Raw genomic sequence first — 21,994 nt, 5'->3', positions numbered from 1 at the left:
CATCTCATGGTTCCTTCGGGCCTCATAATTTATGCATGAAGGACAGCTAAACCTTCTGCAGTTAGACAGCATGGAAATGCAAGAGAAGGTGACTAAGTCTCACCCTAGTGCATGCCGGGAACACTAGTAGCCAGTGGCAGAGTGAAGGTGAGGTTATAGCAGCAATATGAGTACAGGAGAGACTGCTGAATGGGGGCCCCTGTCCCTTAAAGCCATGAGAGGCTTTCAGAGGGATAGAAGAGGGTGTACACTGTGTGAATTGTAAGCTTTTAGAGGGTGTGGATCCTGGGCAAAACTCCCATTGAAGTACTGTACATCTAGTATATGTACTGGGATCTTTGTGCAGTTGCATTCCCACCATCACTAGTTTTGTTGTAACTGGAATTTCAATTTGCACATTAATTTCAGAATTTCCCAATGGGCAGAACTTCAGAGAATGTAGTTCAGATTAAGTAGGCTCCACTGTGTATGTGTACACACACATGCATTAATATAAGAGAAAGAAAGAGAGAGGGTGTGTATACAGATCTTAGGCAGACACAGATACCTAACATTAACAAGAGAAAAATCATGAGGCTAAACAAGGAAAACCCCAGACATCTTTGGATTTACAGACTCCCTGCAAAGAAGAGCAAATAACCATCCCTTTTTTCATAGTAAAGGTACCGCCATGAAAATGTAGCAGTTTAACAGAAAAATCTCTAGCCCACCCCCAACAGCAGGGATTACGTGTAAAGACCTGACTGGTAACAGTTAAATGCTCCAAGTTTCTGTTCTTTGGGTGCATTGTGGAGATGCACCATCCTAGCAGAGCTTGGCAAAGGATTTTGCCTCTGGAAGACACAATCGCTCTCTAAAATTGTGAGCCTGATTTGCGTCCCATGTGCCTCTGAATATGCAAGGATTACTCTTTTCCCTGGCCCCCACACCTTCCCTCTTCGCCACAGCCCACTTACGCAAAAAGTAAGGACCATCTGGTACTAAGTCCAGCCAACTTCTTTCCTCCCCTCTGCTTCAAAAATTAAAACCAAGGAAATGTAATGCAAAAAAACCTCCTATGTTAACATGCATTGAAGTGGAAAGTCAAAATTAGCACCAGTCATGAGAAACAAAACTGGATGTTTCTAATAGAAAAGATAATTTGACAATGTTCCACACCAATAGTGTTTTATGTTCCTGTTTTTTGTAATTAAATGCACAGCTTCTGTAGTACACTTTGTAATGTGAAATGTAGAACATAAATATACAGTAAAACTCCAATGGTCTGGCATCTGATGGTCCGGCACCATCAGGAACCCGGAAGTGCTCCGGGCAGCCAGACCATTGGAGCTGCTCTGCCCCCAGCTTCCCCGATTCAGTCGCTGCTAAAACTGACCAGCGTCTGAATCGGAGAAGCCGGGGGCAGAGCAGCTGGGGCGCTGCCGGGTTGGTCCCATAGCGCTGCCCCTCGGGGCTGCGGGACCAACCCGGCAGCCCCCCAGCTGTCCCCGATTCAGCCGCTGCTGAAACTGACCAGCGGCTGTCCCAGGCATCCCCAAGAGCAGCTGGGGTGCTGCTGGGTTGGTCTCGCCGCGCCAACGGTCGGCGCTACTGGACCAACCCGGCAGCACTCCAGCTGTTCTGCTGCAGGCGTCCCCGATTCAGCCGCTGCTGAAACTGACCAGCAGCGGCTGAATCAGGGATGCCTGGGGCAGAGCCGGACTATCGGAAGGGGGGGGGGCTATGAGGGGTCTTGGGTGGCATCCCCCCCACCCCAGACCCCTCATAGTTCCCTCTTCCGATAGTCCAGCAAATCTGATAATCCGGCACCACCTGGGTCCTAAAAGTGCCGGATTATCGGAAGTTTACTGTACTGAGTACCAGTAAAATCCTTATATAGCACTAGCTTTATTATTTGTTGGAGCAGCCACTGGGACACCATTTAATTACTGTAAGAAAAATAATTTTCTGTACATGTACCACTATTAATATTGTGTATTATGGCTCAGAAAGAACAATGTCTGTCAGAGGCCTAGCGAGGGTGTTATGCACCCGGGGGCAAAGGAATAATTTCCACCGCTGCCATGTTGTGGGGCCCTGCACCTGGTGCACAGCTGAGCTCGACCCTGGGAGAAGTGGGGGGAGCTTGTACCATGTCTTCCCCCGCCCCCTCCAGTTTGGGGCCGGGCTCTCGCATGCACTAACCTGAGGAGGGTTGGGCTGGGGGGTGGAGAAGCGGGGAGGAGGCTCCAGTTGGAGGCGGCGGGTGGAGGAGGAGCAGGCAAGCCGAGGTATGACAGGGGGAAGAAGAGGGGGACTAAATTGGCGCCACCCGTAGTGTGGCACCCAGGGGCAACTGCCCCCCGCCACCCTCTCTCATCATGCCACCGATGTCTGTGTTGATTTAGTGCCTTGTGTACAGCAGATTCCCTAAGTCTTAATAATAAATTCAGATCTATTTGCTTTTCCTTTTCTATAACATGGTTATTTATTTTTCAGAAGAGCAGGTAACTTTGTCAAGGCAATATAGGGAAGCAAGATCACACCATATTAAAAAGGAAGTCTTCTGTATTCCATATAAACCTCATTTAAAGTTCTGTACTGAAACCATGTGACTATGTGGTAATGGACTGTATATGGCATGACATGTGATGAATGTAGGAAATTATGTGCATGATGATGCATAAAGAAGGATCTGTGAGTGCATGAGAGCATGTGTTTGCTACACTTGACTTATCCCTTAGTTTCTTCCATCAGGGACAGAAATCGGCCTGCTGGAAAATGTTGTATATATGTGGTTACAGCTACCAAAATCTATTTCTATAAATGTCCCTTAAGTTGGCTGTCTGTATAACTGAAAGTATGAATGTTGCTTCAGCAGCCACACAGTGTTTGTAACAACTTTTGTAAAATACATTACTCAGTACAGCCTTAATCCAGTTACATCACTTCAGAGAGTAGATTTAGAGAGTACAGAATAGAGAAGGTTTATCTGAAAACATTATGTCAGTCATTTGTGGGTTATATTAATAGGCTTGGAATTAGTACATGTAAACCTGCCTCCTCAATGATAATATTGCCATTCAATGAAGGATTGCAATCTACCACAGACATCAGGCAGGACTTTCACTTGTGTTAAGGCCTTGTTACTGTAGAGATGAACCTCTTTAGTCTGGCAATCTCTGGGTATGTCTACACTACCCCGCTAGTTCGAACTAGCGGGGTAATGTAGGCATACCGCACTTGCAAATGAAGCCCGGGATTTGAATTTCCCGGGCTTCATTTGCATAGGCGGGGAGCCGCCATTTTTAAATCCCCGCTGGTTCGAACCCCGTGCAGCGCGGCTACACGGGGCTCGAACTAGGTAGTTCGGACTAGGTTCCTACTCCGAACTACCGTTACTCCTCGTGAAACGAGGTGTACCGGTAGTTCGGAATAGGAATCCTAGTCCGAACTACCTAGTTTGAGCCCCGTGTAGCCGCGCTGCACGGGGTTCGAACCAGCGGGGATTTAAAAATGGCGGCTCCCCGCTTATGCAAATGAAGCCCAGGAAATTCAAATCCCGGGCTTCATTTGCAAGTGCGGTATGCCTACATTACCCTCCTAGTTCGAACTAGGAGGGTAGTGTAGACATACCCTCTGATCTGGCAACATCTGTGGTCTGGCATGATTTTAGTTAGTTGGATGTCTACTTATCATGGGTGTGGCCAAGTTTCCTGTGGTCCCATAAAGTGTGTTTATAGCCACCAGTCCTGGCTCTCAGTGTTCTGTGCTGTTATCTGGCTCTAATTGACCCCTAAATGTCTTGTCATAACACAGTAAGCAGTGGAAGTGTTGGTAATGCTGCTAGACAACACTGACCTCTTGTGCTTTGGCTTATTCTTTGGTTCGGCACCCAGATCCTGAGGGTGCTGGACTAGAGAGATTCAACCTGTACTAGTAGTGTTATAGGGACTTTAATTTATACTCACTTTTCTTCACTCTGGCACTATCTAAAAGGGTCTTAAAGGAGTCTTAGGCCAATTCTATACTTGTGGGCAAAATCAAACTCAGGTACGCAGCTCCAGCTACATGAACAGCATAGCTGAATTTGATGTACCGTAGTTTAAGTTACAGCAGCATCTCCACTGGGGGAGGAGGGAGGGTTAGAGGAGAAACTCTCCCATTGACTCCTCTGACTCGTCTCGATCCATTGGAATACAGAAATCGATGGGAGGTCGATTTAGTGGGTATTTACTTGACCCACTAAATTGACCCCTGGGAGATTGATCCCTACAGTGCTGATCTCCAGATAAGTGTAGACAAGGCCTTAGAGTCAATGAGAATTGGGTCCTTTATCGTGAATTAATGATCTTCGCTACAAGTCATCTCTATGTTTTTTGTCTTTGTGTTTGTTCTTGTTTGCAATTTTTTGTCAGGTGGAGAGTTTGTTTGGTTATTATTAGAGCCCTGCACAGATAGAAATGTCTAACTGCAGATGTAGATACCCACAGGTAGACATTTCTATCTATGCATGATGGCAGTTACTGTATTGACCTGGAACATGTTTGCATTACAGGGAGTATTGGCTAAGTCTATTTAAATCTTATGTCTGATTTATGCACTGTGTATTGTAATGATACAATTATTTTGGCAAGGGATGTAATTTTGTACTGAAATCATTATACCCCTACAATGAATAATGAGGACATAGAAACACTTGTATGAAGGTGCCTTATCTTTATTCTTTCTGTACTGATATATGGTTGTTTAATACTGGTATAACTGCATCTGCAGTAAGGGGTATATGTGTGATGTAATTATGCTGGAATAGTTAAAGGGGTGCAATTTGTGTGTGTAGATAAGCACTTAGCTGTATTCTGTCATTAGAAATCCTAGATTACTAAAGTCATGTCTTCATGGTAACACTCAGGAAAGTTAAGGTGCAGCAACTAAAGTTAAAGCATCTTTAACCCCTAAATGGTTTAAACCCCTGAATTGCTCTCATTCAGGAGTAAAGCAGTCAGTTCCTTCTAATACAATCTTCCTTGGAAGACTAAGCCCACTTTATTCAGAGGGAAAACATCTGATGGAAAATTTAACCTTATGCTTTAACTCCTGCACATTTACTTCACATCTTTAGTTGAATCACTTAACTTCCCTGTCCCCTTGTAGAAAAACCCAAAGACCTAGTCATTTCACTAGGGTACAGTTCAGCGACATGGGTAACTTTCCTGGCTAATCACCTCAGTGTTGTGCCATTATTCTCTTGATATTGACCTCAAAAAGAATTCTATTAAATATGTTAAGAGATTTTTATTCATATTGAAAACTAACCGTTCTTTAGGAAGACACACGTTATTGAGATGACTTCCCATGTGTTGGCTGCAGGGGAGAGCATGGAATTTGTAAGTAATCTAGAGTGTTTGAATTCTATACATTTCCTATTCTTCTTAGAAATGTTTTAGTCTTTTTCTGTTTGAATAACTTACTCATCTCAACCACATTACAAGGATCCTAGATGCTGCTGTCCCACAAAATCTTGAAGTTCTAGTTAAAAGCTTTTTCTGCAAAGCATTTCTAAAATAAGACATTCAAAGATCTATAAAAGGCTCTTATTCATGAAGCAAAAAATAATGGATTTCACATTGTGTGTCCCTGTAGTATTGTCAGCACTGATGAGATTTGGGCAAAAGCTTTTTTAATCTAATGAAAGTAAAAAAATAGCTGATACATAACCTGAAAGAAACTGCCACTAACTTGACAGGATTTAATATTACTTCTCTTTAATAGTAGGATAACAGTCACAATGTTCTGCATAAATATAGTGCTCCTCATCCACTGAGCTCTCCCTATTCTGGGTAGATATTCTTTTCCCAAACAAATCAAGCTTCATGTCTGTTTTTCCCACTGTGTTAAATCTTGTACAGTCTTTTTGGTAGACTGTATGATCATCAGAGCAGGGACCATCTTTATTTTTGTGTATTTTAAAGCACCAGATGCCGTGTCAGTGTTAAACAAATAGGAAAACATTGTACAGATGTGGAAAACACAGAGCATTAAGTCACTTCCCCCAAAATCAAGCTGTGAGTGATGGTTGTCTAACTTCCATTCTCAAACAACTAAGTAACTGACTGGTTATGTATTGTGTAAATTAAAATCAAGTCTTCAATATTCTAGATTTCCTTGATTTGCTTGGTTTTCCTGACTTTGAAGAAGAGGCAAAATGCTGGCAATGTGCCTTCTGAAAAGAAGTCCAAAACAGTCTAGGGAGTTATATACTTACATCAGTGGCTCCAATGATTTAGGTTTAATGAAGATAGCAATAGGATACAGTTGTGCAGCTTGTAACCGTTTAATAGCATTTCCTGATACATCAAGTATACAGTGTTTGCCCTGTTGGAAACAGATAGGATGTGTTTATTTCTGCAGTGTTTATTGCAAGTTGTCCAAAAGAAAGGAAGACAGTCTAAAATGCAGTGTTCCAGAAAACAAACATTACTAACTCAGCAAGAGGAGGCTAGACTCCAGGGTACTAACTCAGCTGTTTACTTGCACAATATTTTTTTTGCTCTGGTGCCAATATAAGAGATAAACTGGAGATGTGGAAGAAAACTTTTTCAGTTTTGGAAGATCAACTAGGATGGATTTAAAGGCATGTGGAGTGCTCTTGTTTTCAGGTAAAACAGCACACTCTTGCACTTGAAATACAGAGCAGAAAGTGAAGAGATTTGGTGGAGGGCAGTTTCTGGCTCTGATACACACTTCCTGTGTGACTTTGGACATGTCACATAAACTTCTTAGTGGCTCATTTTTCACATCTGTAAAATGGGGATAATAGTACCTACCTCACAGGCGTGTCTGTAAGGCTATAATTACTAATGTTCATAAAGCTATGAAGTAGGCGTGCATTATTCTCACTTTACAAGTAAAGAAACCAAAACACAAAGGATAAATGACTTGGCCAGGGTCATAGAAGGAGTTTGCATTAGAGATGGGAATTAGAACTTGAGAATTAGTCTTCTGCTAAAACAACACCCTTTCACCAAGGTCAGAAAAATATTAGCACCTCTGACCACGGAGATGTATGTTGGCTAAAAGGTTGGAAGAGTGTTTTGCTATCCATATTACTAAAATGTTATTGTGTTCTTAGATGCGTGACACCACATCTGGAATACAAAGAACTCCAGACATGCTAACTGGTCTGAAGGCTGCTCAAAAGGCAGTGGTCAAGGACAGTGCAGAGAATTCCACACCTTCAAACGATGTTATGAATCACTTCACATGCATTAGGCACGGCAGGAATTCAAATAGTACTCATGGGCATCTAGACTGAATGTAATTATATTCTGTTGCATCTAGGTGTTAAAGTGATAGGGATGTCATGAAATTAAACTTTGCAGAGAAGAATGTCACCTTATGTCAAGAATACCGGCATATGTGTACCTCACTATGTACTAGAAATGGTTTTGTGTATCTTTAGGAGAACAAAAACTGTCCCTTTCCATCTCATTTTAACTCTGAGCTTATCCAGAATAAACTTTGTTCCTTTAAAACAAAAGGAGAGCGTATCCTGATGGTATCTAACAGTTTGGCCTTGGAAGAGATGGATTGGGGCTAGCTGTTTTTCTCCCAAAGAGGAAAAAAAGAGAGGATGTTTAAAATAAATAACACTAGTTTACTATTATCCCTTCCATGAAATAACCCATGTACTACTAGACCCTGGACAAGCGAGAAATGTGTTTCCTGCTCTTAATTTTAACCTCTCATCTTAATCATGTTGTGGGCAAATCTGATCATGGTCACACCTTGATGTATATCCAGAGTAATTTCACATCAGTGTAAAAAGAGAGAGCAGAATCTACAACCAATGAGAGTCTGCAAGTGACTTCAGTGGGGGCAAACTTAGGTTATAATTGCCGGTCAATTTATTCATTACATTTTTAGCTCTCTTTTCTCTTCCTTGTTCAGTTTCCTCCTTATTCTCTCAAATCCAGTGCTAGCTGGACTGGCCCCCTTTGTTTATTTTCAGAGTGTTTCTAATATCCAGAAGGCTGTAAAAAAACCTGGATTTTGTTGCCATAACAGCAACTTTTAGCAGACACTGCAACTTTTTATAATTTCTGCAAATTTCAGTATCGTGATCCTTTAGCTGCTGCTGCCGCGCAAGGACCACCACTCTGCAGCTGGCTGCACGTGCCTGGGCTTCTCACTAAGAAGGGCACCAGCCTGGCTTAAAAGGACACCAGGTTGCAATGCCACTTACTCAAATTTGGCCTAGCCATCCCTCTGCTCAAATGAGGCATCAGCAGCCTGGGCACTGCAGTGCAAGGAGAGGAAGAGTCTATGCTTCTGCCACCACTGTGGTGAAGGTGCCTAGTTGATAAACTTCTGCCTGCAATGGCAACTCTCTCCTGGGGAATTTGGGGGCTTGGTGGGGTGAGATGCATGTGGAGCAGCATTGCAATTTTGGCGTGACCACTACTTTAGCAAATCCACGGCTGCAACTTTTAAACAAAAAATAAACCACAACTTGTTTGCAACCTTAAATAGCCATAATGATGAGGAAACTATTTTGAAGAGATTTGGTATATTTCCACATGGATCATGTCTAAAGGTTGCTTTGGTACAAAACAGACTGCGTTGCAAGGGCAGTCAAAATGGGTGCAACCTACCCGTTCTGCTACGAATCTCACAGACTGCACACTAGTCCCATATAAATTATCATTGTACTGCCCGGCTTCTATAAATTTGTGCTCTTGGATATCTTTTTCCATTTGTTCCCTCGAAGTGACAAAATGATAATCTCTCCCATCCACTTCATAGTCACGCTTCGGTCTTGTGGTATCTGCACAGACCAACAAAAGATGAGAAAATTAGGATGTTTGTAGGCACTTTTCTCACAAATCACATACTTCGTAAGAGTACGTTCAATAGAGGCCACTCCTGGCCAAATTCAGATCACATATAAGCAAGTGCAAGCACATAAGTACTTCCAGCATTTAAATAAAGGGCTCCCGTTAAAATATCCCCCTTATCTTGTGATAAGACCCACATCCTAGGGCAGAGTGAGATCAAGGAGAGAAAGGCTGAATGACCAGAAAATGCATCCAATTTCCAAATTAAATATGTTTGCTCATAAAAGGGTATGTCTAGACTACATGCCTCTGGTGACAGAGGCATGTAAATTAGACTACCCAACATAGTCAGTGAAGCCGGGATTTAAATATCCCCAGCTTCATTAAAATAAAAATGGCCGCCACACTGTGCCGGCTTAGCTGATCGTCAGTACAACGTGCACGTCAAGATGCGGATCGGTCAACAAGAGAAACCTTTGTCGACATCTCCCTTATACCTCGTGAAATGAGGTTTACAGGAGCAGTCGACAAAGGCTTCCCTTGTCGATCGATCTGGCTTCATTGACTATGTCGGGTAATTTAATTTACATGCCTCTGACGACAGAGGCATGTAGCCTAGACATACACAAATTGACCAAGGAGGGAGGCAAAGCCCTCTTAAACACAACCACAGATACTTAGGGCTTGTCTACACCTCACTGTTAGGGTGTGTCTAAACTACAGGGTTTTGTCGACAAAAGTGGACTTTTGTTGACAAAACTATACCTGCGTCTACACTGCCGCTGAGTTCTGTCGACATAACATCGACAGAACTCAGCAGTTTTGTCGACGGCTGTAAACCTCATTCTACAAGGAATAATGCCTTTTGTCAACAGAGTTCTGTCGACAGAAGGTGTTATTGCATCTACACTGTCATGTTGACAAAGCGGCTTGCTTTGTTGACAGAACTAGATGTAGTCTAGATGCTCTTTGTCGACAGAAGTTTTGTTGACAGTATCTGTCGACAAAACTTCTGTCGACAAAAGCCTGTAGTCAAGACGTACCCTTAATTCAGATTAATGTATGACATGAATTTAAAGTGCAATAACTACTCCTGAATGAGTCCATGTGTAGGCACTTTTATTCCAGTATAAAATTACCTTTTTCCTGTTTAGCTTAATCCATTTTCAAAGAGTTTCCAGGCTCCTGAACTCTGCAGCAGTTCCCCTAGTGAAGGGCTTAGGAGTCACAGCTTCTAGGGAGCCTGTCTGGTGGGTTCTAGGGCTCCCAGAGGTCCCCAAATCCTTGGCATCTCATCTGGCAGGGTGTGGGGGGAACCCAGGCTTCCAGCTTCCATCAAGCACAAAACTAGGACTCTCAGGCTCCATAGGCGACTTCCAGGCTGTCTGAGTGGTAAGTGGGCAAAGTGCTTGGCTCCCCAGCTTCCTGGGCTATAATGGAGCTAGAAGCTGGTTTCCCACCTGGTTTGCAGTCTGGGCTGCTTGCATGGTTGGTAGATTACCTGACTCAGCTTTCTGGCTGAGTCGCTGGGCTGCTCATGGGCAGGATGCTCAGCAACCTGGCTTCCTGGGTGGCTGGCCCATGAGTGGGTGAGCTGCTTGGTTTTCTGACCAGCTTGTCAACTGGGGAGCCAAGGAAGTTGGGACTTCCAAAATGGAGTTTTACCAACATTTTGTTTGCTGGGAAATTTTGCATTTCTGACTTTTCGTTTCCCATTTGGAATGGCTTTCTTTTCAGAAAAGTGAAATTTCCCAGGGGACAGAAATTCTATTTCATGCACAGCACCACAAAACAGTGCATCTCAGCTGGACCAAGGCTAGGAGTTTTACTTGCTTTTGAGAAACACAGTTACATAAAATAAATATTGATGCTGCTTCTGCATTGTATGCATGACATCAAAGAACATTACTATTACAGAACTGAGGAGGAAGTAGAAAAGGTACTCACGTGGCACACATGACCCAAACTTATCAGGGAATTCAGATATCAAATCATCATTGAGCCGATCTTTTATAGGACCCAAAATAATAACAGGTCTGGTGTAATTAACTGAACAACAGAAAGAAAAACAATATTCAGATGAAGACTATAACTTTTCTTTATTCTGACAGAAACACCAAATAGTTACAATGTCTTACCAAAACTAATTTACTGCTCATAGGTGTAGATTGAAGTTGTAGAAAATTTTAGATGTGTCTTTACAATAATTAATCTATTTTGGACACACATGAGAGAGGCACTATTTTGTACTCAAGGCACAATTCCAGAGCTCTTGGAATTGACATTTGCAGTGTGCTCTACTCATAGGCTAAGGGCACATAATCACTGTCTTTGACAAAAAACAGGACTATGTAGCACTGTAAAGACTAACAAGATGGTTTATTAGGTGATGAGCTTTCATGGGCCAGACCAACTTCCTCAGATCAAATAGTGGAAGAAAATTGTCACCATATATACCAAAGGATACAATTAAAAAAATGAACACATATGAAAAGGACAAATCAAATTTCAGAACAGAAGGGGGATGGGGAAGGGGAAGGTAAATGTCTGTGAGCTAATGATATTAGAGGTGATAATTGGGGAAGCTATCTTTGTAATGGGTAAGATAATTGATGTCTTTGTTTAAGCTTAGGTGTAAAGTGTCCAATTTAAGCATGAATGACAGTTCAGAGGATTCTCTTTCAAGTGTAGTCTTAAAAGGTCTTTGAAGCAGGATGCAGGTAATCAAGTTGTTGAGAAAATGTCCTTTCTGGTTGAAATGGCAAGAAACTGTTTTTTCTTTGTGATCCTGTCTAATATCTGTTTTGTGGTCATTGATCCTTTGGCGAAGTGTCTGAGATGTTTGTCCAATGTACATAGCAGACGGACACTTTTGGCACATGATAGCATAAATTATATTTCTGGATGAGCAGGAATATGTGTTTTTGATTTTATAACTCACTTGGGTAGGTCCAATAATGGTATCCAATAAGGGTCTTTGACAAAGTGGCTCCTAGATGCTATCAGATGAACAATGTCATGAGAAATGGGAAGAAGACTATTAGCTAAATTCTCCTCTCAGTTACACACATTCCCAGTGAAATCAACCAGGTTGCACCAATATTAGGCCTTGTCTATGTAGTGTCTACAGGCAGAACTGAACCTGGGATTCCTGGAGCCTAGTGTCAGATGCCTTTCAGTTAAGGCTCTAGAGCACAGTCATTCTTTCTCTCTCTGTAAGGTGTCTAAGTGCCACGACATGGGACAGTGAACCACACCCAGCAGGTGTACGGGTTACATCTAAACGTTAGCAGTAGTACATAATGTATGTGTAGCTGCATGCTGCAGTGAAAAGCAGGCTCTGTCCACACCATGGAGTATAACTACTTATGGCAGTGAAAGATTCTGGCTGAGAGAAGGCATCTGGGAGACGCTCCAGTGGTGTGCAGCTGTCAGGGACTTTTCCCACTGCTCCTCCTCTGCTGGAGCCTCAGGGTACGTCTAAACTACAGAGCTTTTGGGATACCGGAGGTGTATGTTCTCTGCATGCCACCATAAGGCATATGCTGTGCAGATGTACCATACAGACAAAGCTTTAGCTCTCTGGTTTGATAAATCACAGCAGAGTACTTACAGCCTGGCATTGTGCAGGATAACCTGCTCTGGGGAGAGGCTTATACTGTGAGGGGAAGAGCACTCTCAGCTTTGTGGAGAAGCTGAGAAGATCCACAAACAATATCACATTCAATAGTGATGTGCACACCACAGCAGCTGGAGCTGTACTCGGTAGCACTTCTGGTGAAGATGCTCTAAGCCAAGGGGACTGTGCTCTCCTGTCAGATTAATAACCCCTGCCTCCATGAGAGTTGGGAGCTATGTCGAAGGGAGAAGCTCTCCTGCTGACATAACCTGTCCACACTGGCACTTAGGTCTGTATAATTTATGTCACTCAGAGTTATGGATTATTTACCCCTCTAAATGATGTAAATTACACCAAATGAATCTGTAATGTAGACAAAGCTTAAATGGATTTATTGGTAGAAGCCACCCCTGGGCCCAGAATAGTGTAGGGGGAGGCTCCACAAGGTGGTAGGCCCCTTATGATTGTCCCCTCACCTAACATTGTTGTTTTGGCAGCAGGCCATGTAGACTCTGGGGGAGAAACTGCAGGGAGGAGCTAGCTGGAGACAAACCAGCAGTGGGGCTCTAGAAAGCAGCTGAAGCAGGGACTGAAGGGCACCAATGAAGTCATCTGTTTGCTTCTTGCAGGTTGTATTCTGAACAGTCTCTTCCCTGTGCTGACTGAGCACCAACCCCAGCCCTTCCTGCCTTCTCACTCATGGTCTCCAGATCCCACCCTGCTCCTTTATCAGTCCATCTAGCTAATCCCCTCCCAACAAAACCCACCAAAAGGATTTAAGGAAAACCACCAACAAATTATTAAAATCCAGTCACTAACATGACACCTGCTGCCATCACACTGTTCACTCTCCCTACTGTATTCCTTTCTCAGCACTCTCTCTGGCTTGTTTATTCAGATGTGTATGGTCTTTGGGGCAGGGACAGTCTCTTATTCTATATTTGAACAGTGCTGCTCCAACAGGGCCCACTTCTCAACTAGTCCCTTGGCATGATCACTAATAACAATAATAAAAGAACAGCAGGTAGAACTTACTTTCCTGTCTTGTGACAGGTTCATAAGATAGGATGCAGTCTTCCTGTCCCCCTGATAAGAGAAGAAAGAAAATAAATGAAAGTTGACAAGCACCACTTCACATATTACAGATTTATGAACTGCTCTATAGAGAAGTCAGATAAGGGTAATCCTCTCCTGCACTGCTGTAACCGGAACCACTCCAAAGTAACCTTGCAATTTCAGGGCAGCTTTTCCCAGCATTTGCTTATTTTGTCAATGCAGGACCTGTGCTTTTTCAATATACATCCGGGTTGTTGCTATGGCAATGAAGCTTCTTTTATAGATTAATTATCAATGGCTGGTCATAGGAACAAGGCAGGAATTTTACAGGTAAAATTTTACATGGCAGCTTATTAAGAAGCCTCCTTAAATACCACTGGAAAAATGTCCTTTCTCCTTTTATGCTGCTGCAGGATATGCTCCAGTGCTGGCTTATTTACTCTAGAGCCACATCAATTAGGAGAGCACAAAGCTGGCTAATAGCTATTCCTCTAGGCTGACAGTTTTTTCTTGCAACTTGGAGAGAAGCAGCACAAAAAACTCACACCACGTGTTGATATATTTGGGTAAATATGACTAGCTTTGGTCACAGACTAAACTGTGGCTGGTAATGCTAACATGGTGTCATCACTTGGGACACTTGGCATGTTGGTTCAATCACTCCTACATCATAGGTGCCTACATTGTGGGTGTTCCAGGGCTTGAGTCACCACAGGGAAAAATTACTGGGTGCAGAGCACCCACCAACAGCCAAGCTCCCCTCTTCTGCTTCCCTCCCCAGGCCTACCAACTCCTCCCACAGATGCTTCATGGTATTCAGGAAGCTCTGGGAGGAAGGGGGAGCATCAGGGATGGGGCACACTCAGGAGGAGGCGGGGAAGAAGCAGGGCAGGGTAAGGGAGTGGAGTGGGGGCAGATAGGAGCAGAGCTGGAGCGGGAAGAGGCAAAGCAGGAGCAGGGTGTTGGGGAAGGGTTAGAGTGAAGGTGGGATCTGAGGTGGGGGGGAAGGAGGGAGGTGTTGAGCATCCACAACTCGGAGGGGAAGTCATCTCTGAGGGTATGTCTACACTACAGCACTAATTCAAACTAACTTAGTTCGAATTAGTTAATTTGAACTAAGCTAATTCGAACTAACGGATCCAGATTAAAAAACTAGTTCGAATTAGCGTTTTGCTAATTCAAACTAGCATGTCCACATTAAGTGGACCCTGAACCGGGGTTAAGGATAGCCAGAAGCAGTGCTGGCAGGGCATCAGATGAGGACTTAGAGCATGGAGCTGCTGCCTCAGGCTAGCCGAGGGCTGTGCTTAAAGGGTCCCGACCCCAACCCCGGACAAACAGTTCTCAGGGGTGCCCCACTTGCAAAGCAGTCCTGGCTTGGAGTGCCCTGAGTGCCCACACTGGGCACATCACAGCACTCGGCCATCAGACCGGCTGCACTTGCCGCAGGCTGCCATCTGGGGAGAGGGGGAAATTGGGGGGCTGCAGGAGAGCTTCCACCCCCAGAAGCCCGCAGAGCCAGCCCAGTCCTCCCCATCGGGGGCTCTTACCCCATTCCTCCCTCACCTCCTTCCACTTACCCTTCCCTAGCCCCCCTTCCTGATGTACAAAATAAAAAAACGTGTGGTCAAAAATAGAATCTCTCTTTATTGAGCAAAACAGGGGGAGACTGGGAAAAGGAGGTGGGAGAGGGGAAGAGAGAGGCTGGGAGAGGGGAGGGCAACTAAAATGATTAGAGGTTTGGAAGAGGTCCCATATGAAGAGAGGCTAAAGAGATTGGGTATGTCTACACTACAGAGTTAGTTCGAACTAACTTAGTTCGAATTAGTTAATTTGAACTAAGGTAATTCGAACTAACGCGTCTAGAACTAAAAACTAGTTCGAATTAGCGTTTTGCTAATTCGAACTAGCATGTCCACATTAAGTGGACCCTGAACCGGGCTTAAGGATGGCCGGAAGCTGTGCCGGCAGGGCATCAGAGGAGGACTTAGAGCATGGAGATGCTGTCTCAGGCTAGCCGAGGGCTGTGCTTAAAGGGACCCGACCCCCACCCCGGACAGACAGTTCTTAGGGGTGCCCCGCTTGCAAAGCAGTCCTGGCTTGGAGTGCCCGGAGTGCCCACACTGGGCACATCACAGCACTCGGCCATCAGCCTGGCTGCACTTGCCGCAGGCTGCCATCTGGGGAGAGGGGGCAATTGGGGGGCTGCAGGAGAGCTTCCACCCCCAGAAGCCCGCAGAGCCAGCCCAGTCCTCCCCATCGGGGGCTCGTGCCCCATTCGTCCCTCACCTCCTTCCACTTACCCTTCCCTAGTCCCTTTTCTTGATGTACAAAATAAAGGACAATTGTGTTCAAAAATGGAATCTGTCTTTATTGAACAAAATTGGGGGAGACTGGGAAAAGGAGGTGGGAGAGGGGAAGAGAGAGGGTGGGAGAGGGGAGGGCAACTACAATGATCAGGGGTTGGGAACAGGTCCTATATGAAGAGAGGCTACAGAGACTGGGACTTTTCAGCTTAGAAAAGCGGAGATGGAGGGGGGACAGGATAGAGGTCTCTAAAAGCAGGAGTTGGGTGGAGAGGGTGCATACAGAAAAGTTCTTCATTAGTTCCCATAATAGAAGGACTAGAGGGCACCAAAGGAAAGGAATGGGTAGCAGGCTTCAAACTAGTAACAGAAAGTTGTTCTTCACAAAGCAAAGAGTCAACCTGTGGAACTCCTTGCTGCAGGAGGCTGTGAAGGCTAGAACTGGAACAGAGTTTAAAGGGACGTGAGATCAAGTCATGGAGGTTGGGTCTATGGAGTGCTATTAGCCAGGGGATAGGAGTGGTGTCCCTGCCCAAGGTTTGTGGAAGGCTGGAGAGGGATGGCACGAGACAAATGGCTTGGTCACTGTCTTCGGTCCATCCCCTCCAAGGTCACTAGGGTTGGCTGCTGTCGGCAGACAGGCTACTGGGCTAGATGGACCTTTGGTCTGACCCAGGACGGCCATTCTAAGCTCAGGGCTCAGGGTCGGGGGTCTCAGTGGACCCCCTTGATTTTTATGCACACCTCCTCCTGGGTGGCCAGGCTGGCAGCTCTCCTGCCCAAGCCGGCCACTTTCCTGTGCCTAGTGCGGAGATCGTGGACGAGGTCCACGATGTCCGCACTAACCCAGGCGGGTGCCCGCCTCTTGCGGTCCCGGGCAAGCTCCCAGGAGCCGCCAGCCTGGTCCCGGGAAGAGGGGGAGGGCTGGGGGGCATCGGGTGGCTGGCTCGATCCGTGCCAGGTGCAGGATCTGCTGGCTGGGTGCTGGCAGGCTTGCACCTGGCACGGGCACCGTAGCCAGCCCGTGCCCCTTTAAGGGGTCCAGGGCCGGGAGGGGGGCATACAAGTTTCCCTGGTGTTGGCCAGAGTGGCCACCAGGGAAAGCTGGGGAGGGCTAGCCTCCCACTAGTTCAAATTAAGGGGCTACACACCCCTTAATTCGAACTAGTAAGTTCTAACTAGGCTAAGTCCTCGTAGAATGAGGTTTACCTAGTTCAAACTAAGCGCTCCGCTAGTTCGAATTAAGTTCGAACTAGCGGAGCGCTAGTGTAGCGCCTATCAAAGTTAATTCAAACTAACGTCTGTTAGTTCGAATTAACTTTGTAGTGTAGACATACCCTGACTGAGCTGCCCTAGCCCCAGCTGGGTTGCCATGGACACAGACAGGCTTTCCCTGCTGGTCTGCCACAGCCTGGCCTTGCTGCCAGCCAAACTGCCATGGCTCCAGTCCCGCTGCCAGGCCAGCATACATGGGCTTCCATGCCCCAGCTAGGTTGCTGTGGCCCCAGCCAGGTTGCCCTGCCCTGCTACTGTGGTCCCACTACTGCTGCCAGGCTGTCGAGGCCCTGGCCTTGCTACAACCAACATCACCTGCATAGGGTTTTCAGCTGCTGGCCTTCCTGCCTCGGGGCTCTATTATCCAGGAACATCCATGGTCTTGTTGGACTATGGATGTTGCCAGATAAGAGAGTCCTGGTTTAGGGATGTGCAACTTGTTTTAAGGAGTGTGTGAGGTGAATTTCATCCATTAAGACTAAAAGATAAGTGCAGAGTAACTCGGTGCAGCTCCCAAGGAGAACACAAATGGATTTCAAGGAGCTGCCACCATCCACTCTCTTTTCTGGTGTAACTTGGGGTCACAGTATAGTAAAGGTTGAGAACCACAACCACTGTTTTAATGGACTGTGCATGGGAGGGCTCTAAAGGAATCCAATAACAAGAAGGCAGACTATATTCATTACATAATAATTAAGTAGTATTAAGCAGACAATTAAAATGTAATTTAGCTTAAAAATCTTAGTGAATGTTAATGTTAATCAAAAGTGCCCCCCACTTACAATTTTATTACGACATCTGTAAAATACACAGAGATGGGCTAAAACTGGAATTTATCATTTGCACCCTTTCTAATTTTTGAACCTGTCCCTGTCGTTTTGGTTCCAAGTTAGATCCAAAACCAGAGAAGGACAGTTATGGAGTCCTGGTGCATTTTAGTAACTATACAGATCACTTGTGTTATACTCACATGGTTTATGATATCTCCACGATAGCCTTTTAATTCATAGTCTTGTTTTATATGGGCATGTCTACACAGCGGGGCAAAAGTCAAATTAAGCTACAGAACTTGAGCTACGTCAATGGCTTAGCTTAAGTTGAAATAGCTTATTTCGGCTTTTGGCGCTCTACACATATCAGGAAGTCAAAGGAAGAGCACTCTTCCTTTGACTGCCCTTACTCCTTGTGAAATGAGGGTTACAGGAGTCAGAGTAAGAAGTCCTCCAACTCGATGTAAGGGACTTATAGCCCCTTACTAAAACTCAGTGGGAGGTTTTGGTTGGCCAGCTCCCAGTACCAAAAGGGGAAGGGTCCATGATAAATCAGTGCCCTCAGACTAACTGTCCCCAGCAACAATGGGAAGAGGCCAAAACTCCAGGTCGGCCAGATTGACAGCTTGGACAGACCAATGAGGGAATTAGGAGGCCAGGTCCCGTCCTTGGTGTGAGCTGGGATTTTCTGGGTCTCTGAAAGGGGGAGAGAGCTAAGAAGAGCAGGAAGGAGAGCAAGCTGTTGTGAGAAGTAGCTGTGCAGTGACATAGTGAGAAGTAGCCCTGCAGTGACCAGAGCCACAGGGGTCAGAGAAGCAACGCAAGGAGCTGGAGGCTGTCAAAGCAGCATAGTCTGGAGCTGGAACCAGCAATGGGGGGAAAAGAGGATCTGAGCAGGGAGACACCACCAGCCAAGAGGCCCTGCAAGCCAGACTTGGAGAGGGATTGTAACTCCAACTGGGAGAGAGGTCCTGCCACCTAGAGCCTGAAGTCATGTGGTCACTGCCAGAGCAAGCATGTTCAACCTGCAGCTCCCCTGCAGCACAGCCAGGGCCTGAGAAAGAGCCCTGGGACCTATAAGGAACAGACAGACTGTGAACTGTCCTTACACTCTGCAAACTGCTATTTGTGATGTCCCAATGCTACAGAGTGGGATTATGTGTTCTCTTTTAACCTTTCTCATTTTTTCCTTATTCTTTTCTTTTTTAACCAGTTGCTGTTTAATAAATTGTATTCACTTTAAACTGTATGTAATGATCAGTGGGTCAAGAAAGCATCCAGTGTGAAGAGAGCACTCCAGAGTAGGGACACCCTAACCTCTGCCCTAAGTGACTACAAGGTTGGGGATTAAGCCCCAGAAAACCTGGGCCCAACCTTGTTGGGATTTCGAGGACTCTGCTACTCAGGAGAGTGGGAGGGGAGCCTTCAGGGAGGCCTTTGGGTAAAAGAAGTGGGAGCGGGGACTCAGATCCTTTCGCTGGTCCATTTCACCGGGGTGGTATAGAAGCCAGGAAAGTTCCCCACAATAGCGGGACCATTCTCTCACTTACATTGACATTATTTTGAAATAATGGCTTGCAGTGTAGATATGCTCATTTTTATTTCTGAAATAACGCGGCTGTGTAGATGTACCCTTTATAAGGTCTGCTCCAGGAAGGCACTATCGACTTCCAACAAAAATATCTTTCTATGGTGTCTGTATTTACATAATGGTATACTGCTTGTATTCAGATGATGACATTTTTCTATTGTAGCCGTTACAAAAAAGTTGGGATTAGGGATCAAGTATGATCCATATACTCATATCCACAGCTATCTGAGAATTAATGTAGGATTGACAAGTAATCTGTGACTATTACACATATGTAAACTCTATGTAGTTCTTGATCAGATTCATAAAGAAGTCTTCCATAGCAATACAAAGCACAACGTGCTGGTGATAACATTATAGTTGCCCTCTGTGTGCGTTGGTATCAATCTAAATGGTATTATCCTTAACAATTAGGCTCACCCGATAACTAAAGAAGACTACTTTAAGCTTTTTCTATGTAAAGAAGTCTCATAATGTTAATTGCAGCCCAGGTTACATAAAAAGGGTAAACTATGGTCCTTAATGATCTTTCTCATGTGCATAAATGCTTCCTTTTCTCCCTCCTCCCCAAGTTTTAGTCAAGTATTGCCTCTCTAGTTAATTAGTGCAATTATGCAATTAGGTTAAATAGATTTAGTAAAACACATGCAATACTTGATGGCTGCTGTAAAAAGCTATTGAATTGTGAGCAAAAAGTATTAAATTCACAGCCATTTCAAAACAAAAAGATTAATCCACATGTGAAATGATTTCCTCTAAACTTGGTTTGAAAACAATCAACAGAGTTTGACCAATAGCTTTCCTGAGAAACACATGTAATGTTGAAATGTTTGATTAAATAACTCAAAAATAGCTGGATGGACACTAATTACAATAATAACTTGCTTCTAGACCAGGACTTATATGCCATATTACAGAGCAGAAGTTGCTTTTATTTTGTAAAGTGGACCCAATTCTACTCTCAAATGTTAAGTCAATGGGATTAATAAGTAACTGAGGACAATTGGTTCTCACACCTTTTTATTAGATTTCTAGTTATGTTATATAAGCTTTTGCAAAAGAGTTAATATTCTCTCTATGGAACAAGTTAATTGCAAGGCTGATCAAAATTTTTCCATTTCACGCTGTTTTTTGACAGAAAATTGGGTTTTTGCTTAAATGAAGTTTTCTATGTGAAATGTACCTGCTTTCCACGGACATTTTTAATTTTGTTGTCAGAGAAACCAAACACTAAGGGTATGTCTACACTACCCTCCTAGTTCGAACTAGGAGGGTAATGTATGCATACCGCACTTGCAAATGAAGCCCGGGATTTGAATTTCCCGGGCTTCATTAGCATAAGCGGGGAGCCGCCATTTTTAAATCCCCGCTGCTTCGAACCCCGTGCAGTGCGGCTACACGGGGCTCGAACTAGGTAGTTCGGATTAGGGTGCCTATTCCGAACTACCGGTAACCTCGTTTCACGAGGAGTAACGGTAGTTCGGAATAGGAACCTAGTCCGAACTACCTAGTTCGAGCCCCGTGTAGCCGCGCTGCACGGGGTTCGAAGCAGCGGGGATTTAAAAATGGCGGCTCCCCGCTTATGCTAATGAAGCCCGGGAAATTCAAATCCCGGGCTTCATTAGCAAGTGCGGTATGCATACATTACCCCGCTAGTTCGAACTAGCGGGGTAGTGTAGACATACCCTAACAAATGACATACTTTTGCTGAAAACTGAAATAGTTTGTATTCTAATTTTCCATAGAAACAAACATCATTTTTGACCACCTCTATTAATCTCTCTAACAAGTTCCACCTAAACAACACTGAGAAGACTTCATTGCCAAACTTTCACAATTGCATAGATGATTTGGAATGGTTCTGAGAGTGACCAGGTAATAACACTAGCAATGAACAGTGCCTTTTTACTCATTATCTATCATGAGAAACAAAAGTAAGAACATCTGGAAACAGTAGCCAGAATCCTACTAGAAAAATGCAGAACATCTTACTCAGATTGTGGGGATGATCTGTCCTGTCTGATCGGGAAAAATGTGAAAATCTTGCAGGACTTCACTCCTCCCACCCATACACTTGCCACTCCCTTCTTTTTCTAAATCTCACAGTTTCCTTAATCTCTCAGTTTTCTATACATTTTACCAGCTGGCAGTTTACAGCCAGTTATATAAGCACCTATCTCACTACGTACTAGTAAAGTAACTTGCACATCTTCTCTGATCACCCAAACCTCTGGCTTCCTATCTAAATCACAATGGCAATCCTGTTGAGGAGCTTGTTTGGAACATAGCTGGCTCCAAATGCAGCTAATGCCAAGTTCTAGCGATGGGGCTGAGTCCCCCAGCTAACCTGACTCTGCAGGGAAGAACAAGAACTGAATTATTCATTGTATGAGATCTTTTGTATGCTCGAAATTTGCTTTTCCCCTCAATCAGCTTTTAGTTTTTTCCTTTCACTTAAAAAAAGTTAGTAGGCAGCGAGGAGTGTCCCCATAGGACTGAAAATTTCATAGTTTATGCTACAGGTAAAAATTTCAGCAGTGCCTGTGTGAATGATAAGCCAT

At 44.5% G+C, this 21,994-nt stretch overlaps 1 protein-coding gene across 16 annotated transcripts in view; it reads right to left on the bottom strand.

Moving 5' to 3' along the window:
- The window catches only part of DLG2 (discs large MAGUK scaffold protein 2), a 1,584,089-nt gene that overhangs the window by 6,818 nt on the left and 1,555,277 nt on the right, over positions 1-21,994 (bottom strand). For all 16 annotated transcript variants that reach the window (XM_075919430.2, XM_089775764.1, XM_089775765.1 and 13 more), the window contains 4 exons: positions 13,471-13,521; positions 10,764-10,865; positions 8,634-8,806; positions 6,245-6,354 (listed from right to left, as the gene is read on the bottom strand). In XM_075919430.2, the coding sequence (XP_075775545.1) occupies positions 6,245-6,354; positions 8,634-8,806; positions 10,764-10,865; positions 13,471-13,521 (436 nt within the window). The remainder of the gene's footprint in view (positions 1-6,244; positions 6,355-8,633; positions 8,807-10,763; positions 10,866-13,470; positions 13,522-21,994) is intronic.

The sequence above is a fragment of the Pelodiscus sinensis genome, chromosome 1 (assembly GCF_052426305.1).
Source record: "Pelodiscus sinensis isolate ZL-2025 chromosome 1, ASM5242630v1, whole genome shotgun sequence".
NCBI classification, from domain to species: domain Eukaryota; kingdom Metazoa; phylum Chordata; order Testudines; family Trionychidae; genus Pelodiscus; species Pelodiscus sinensis.
This window is presented reverse-complemented; position numbering and strand designations above follow the sequence as displayed.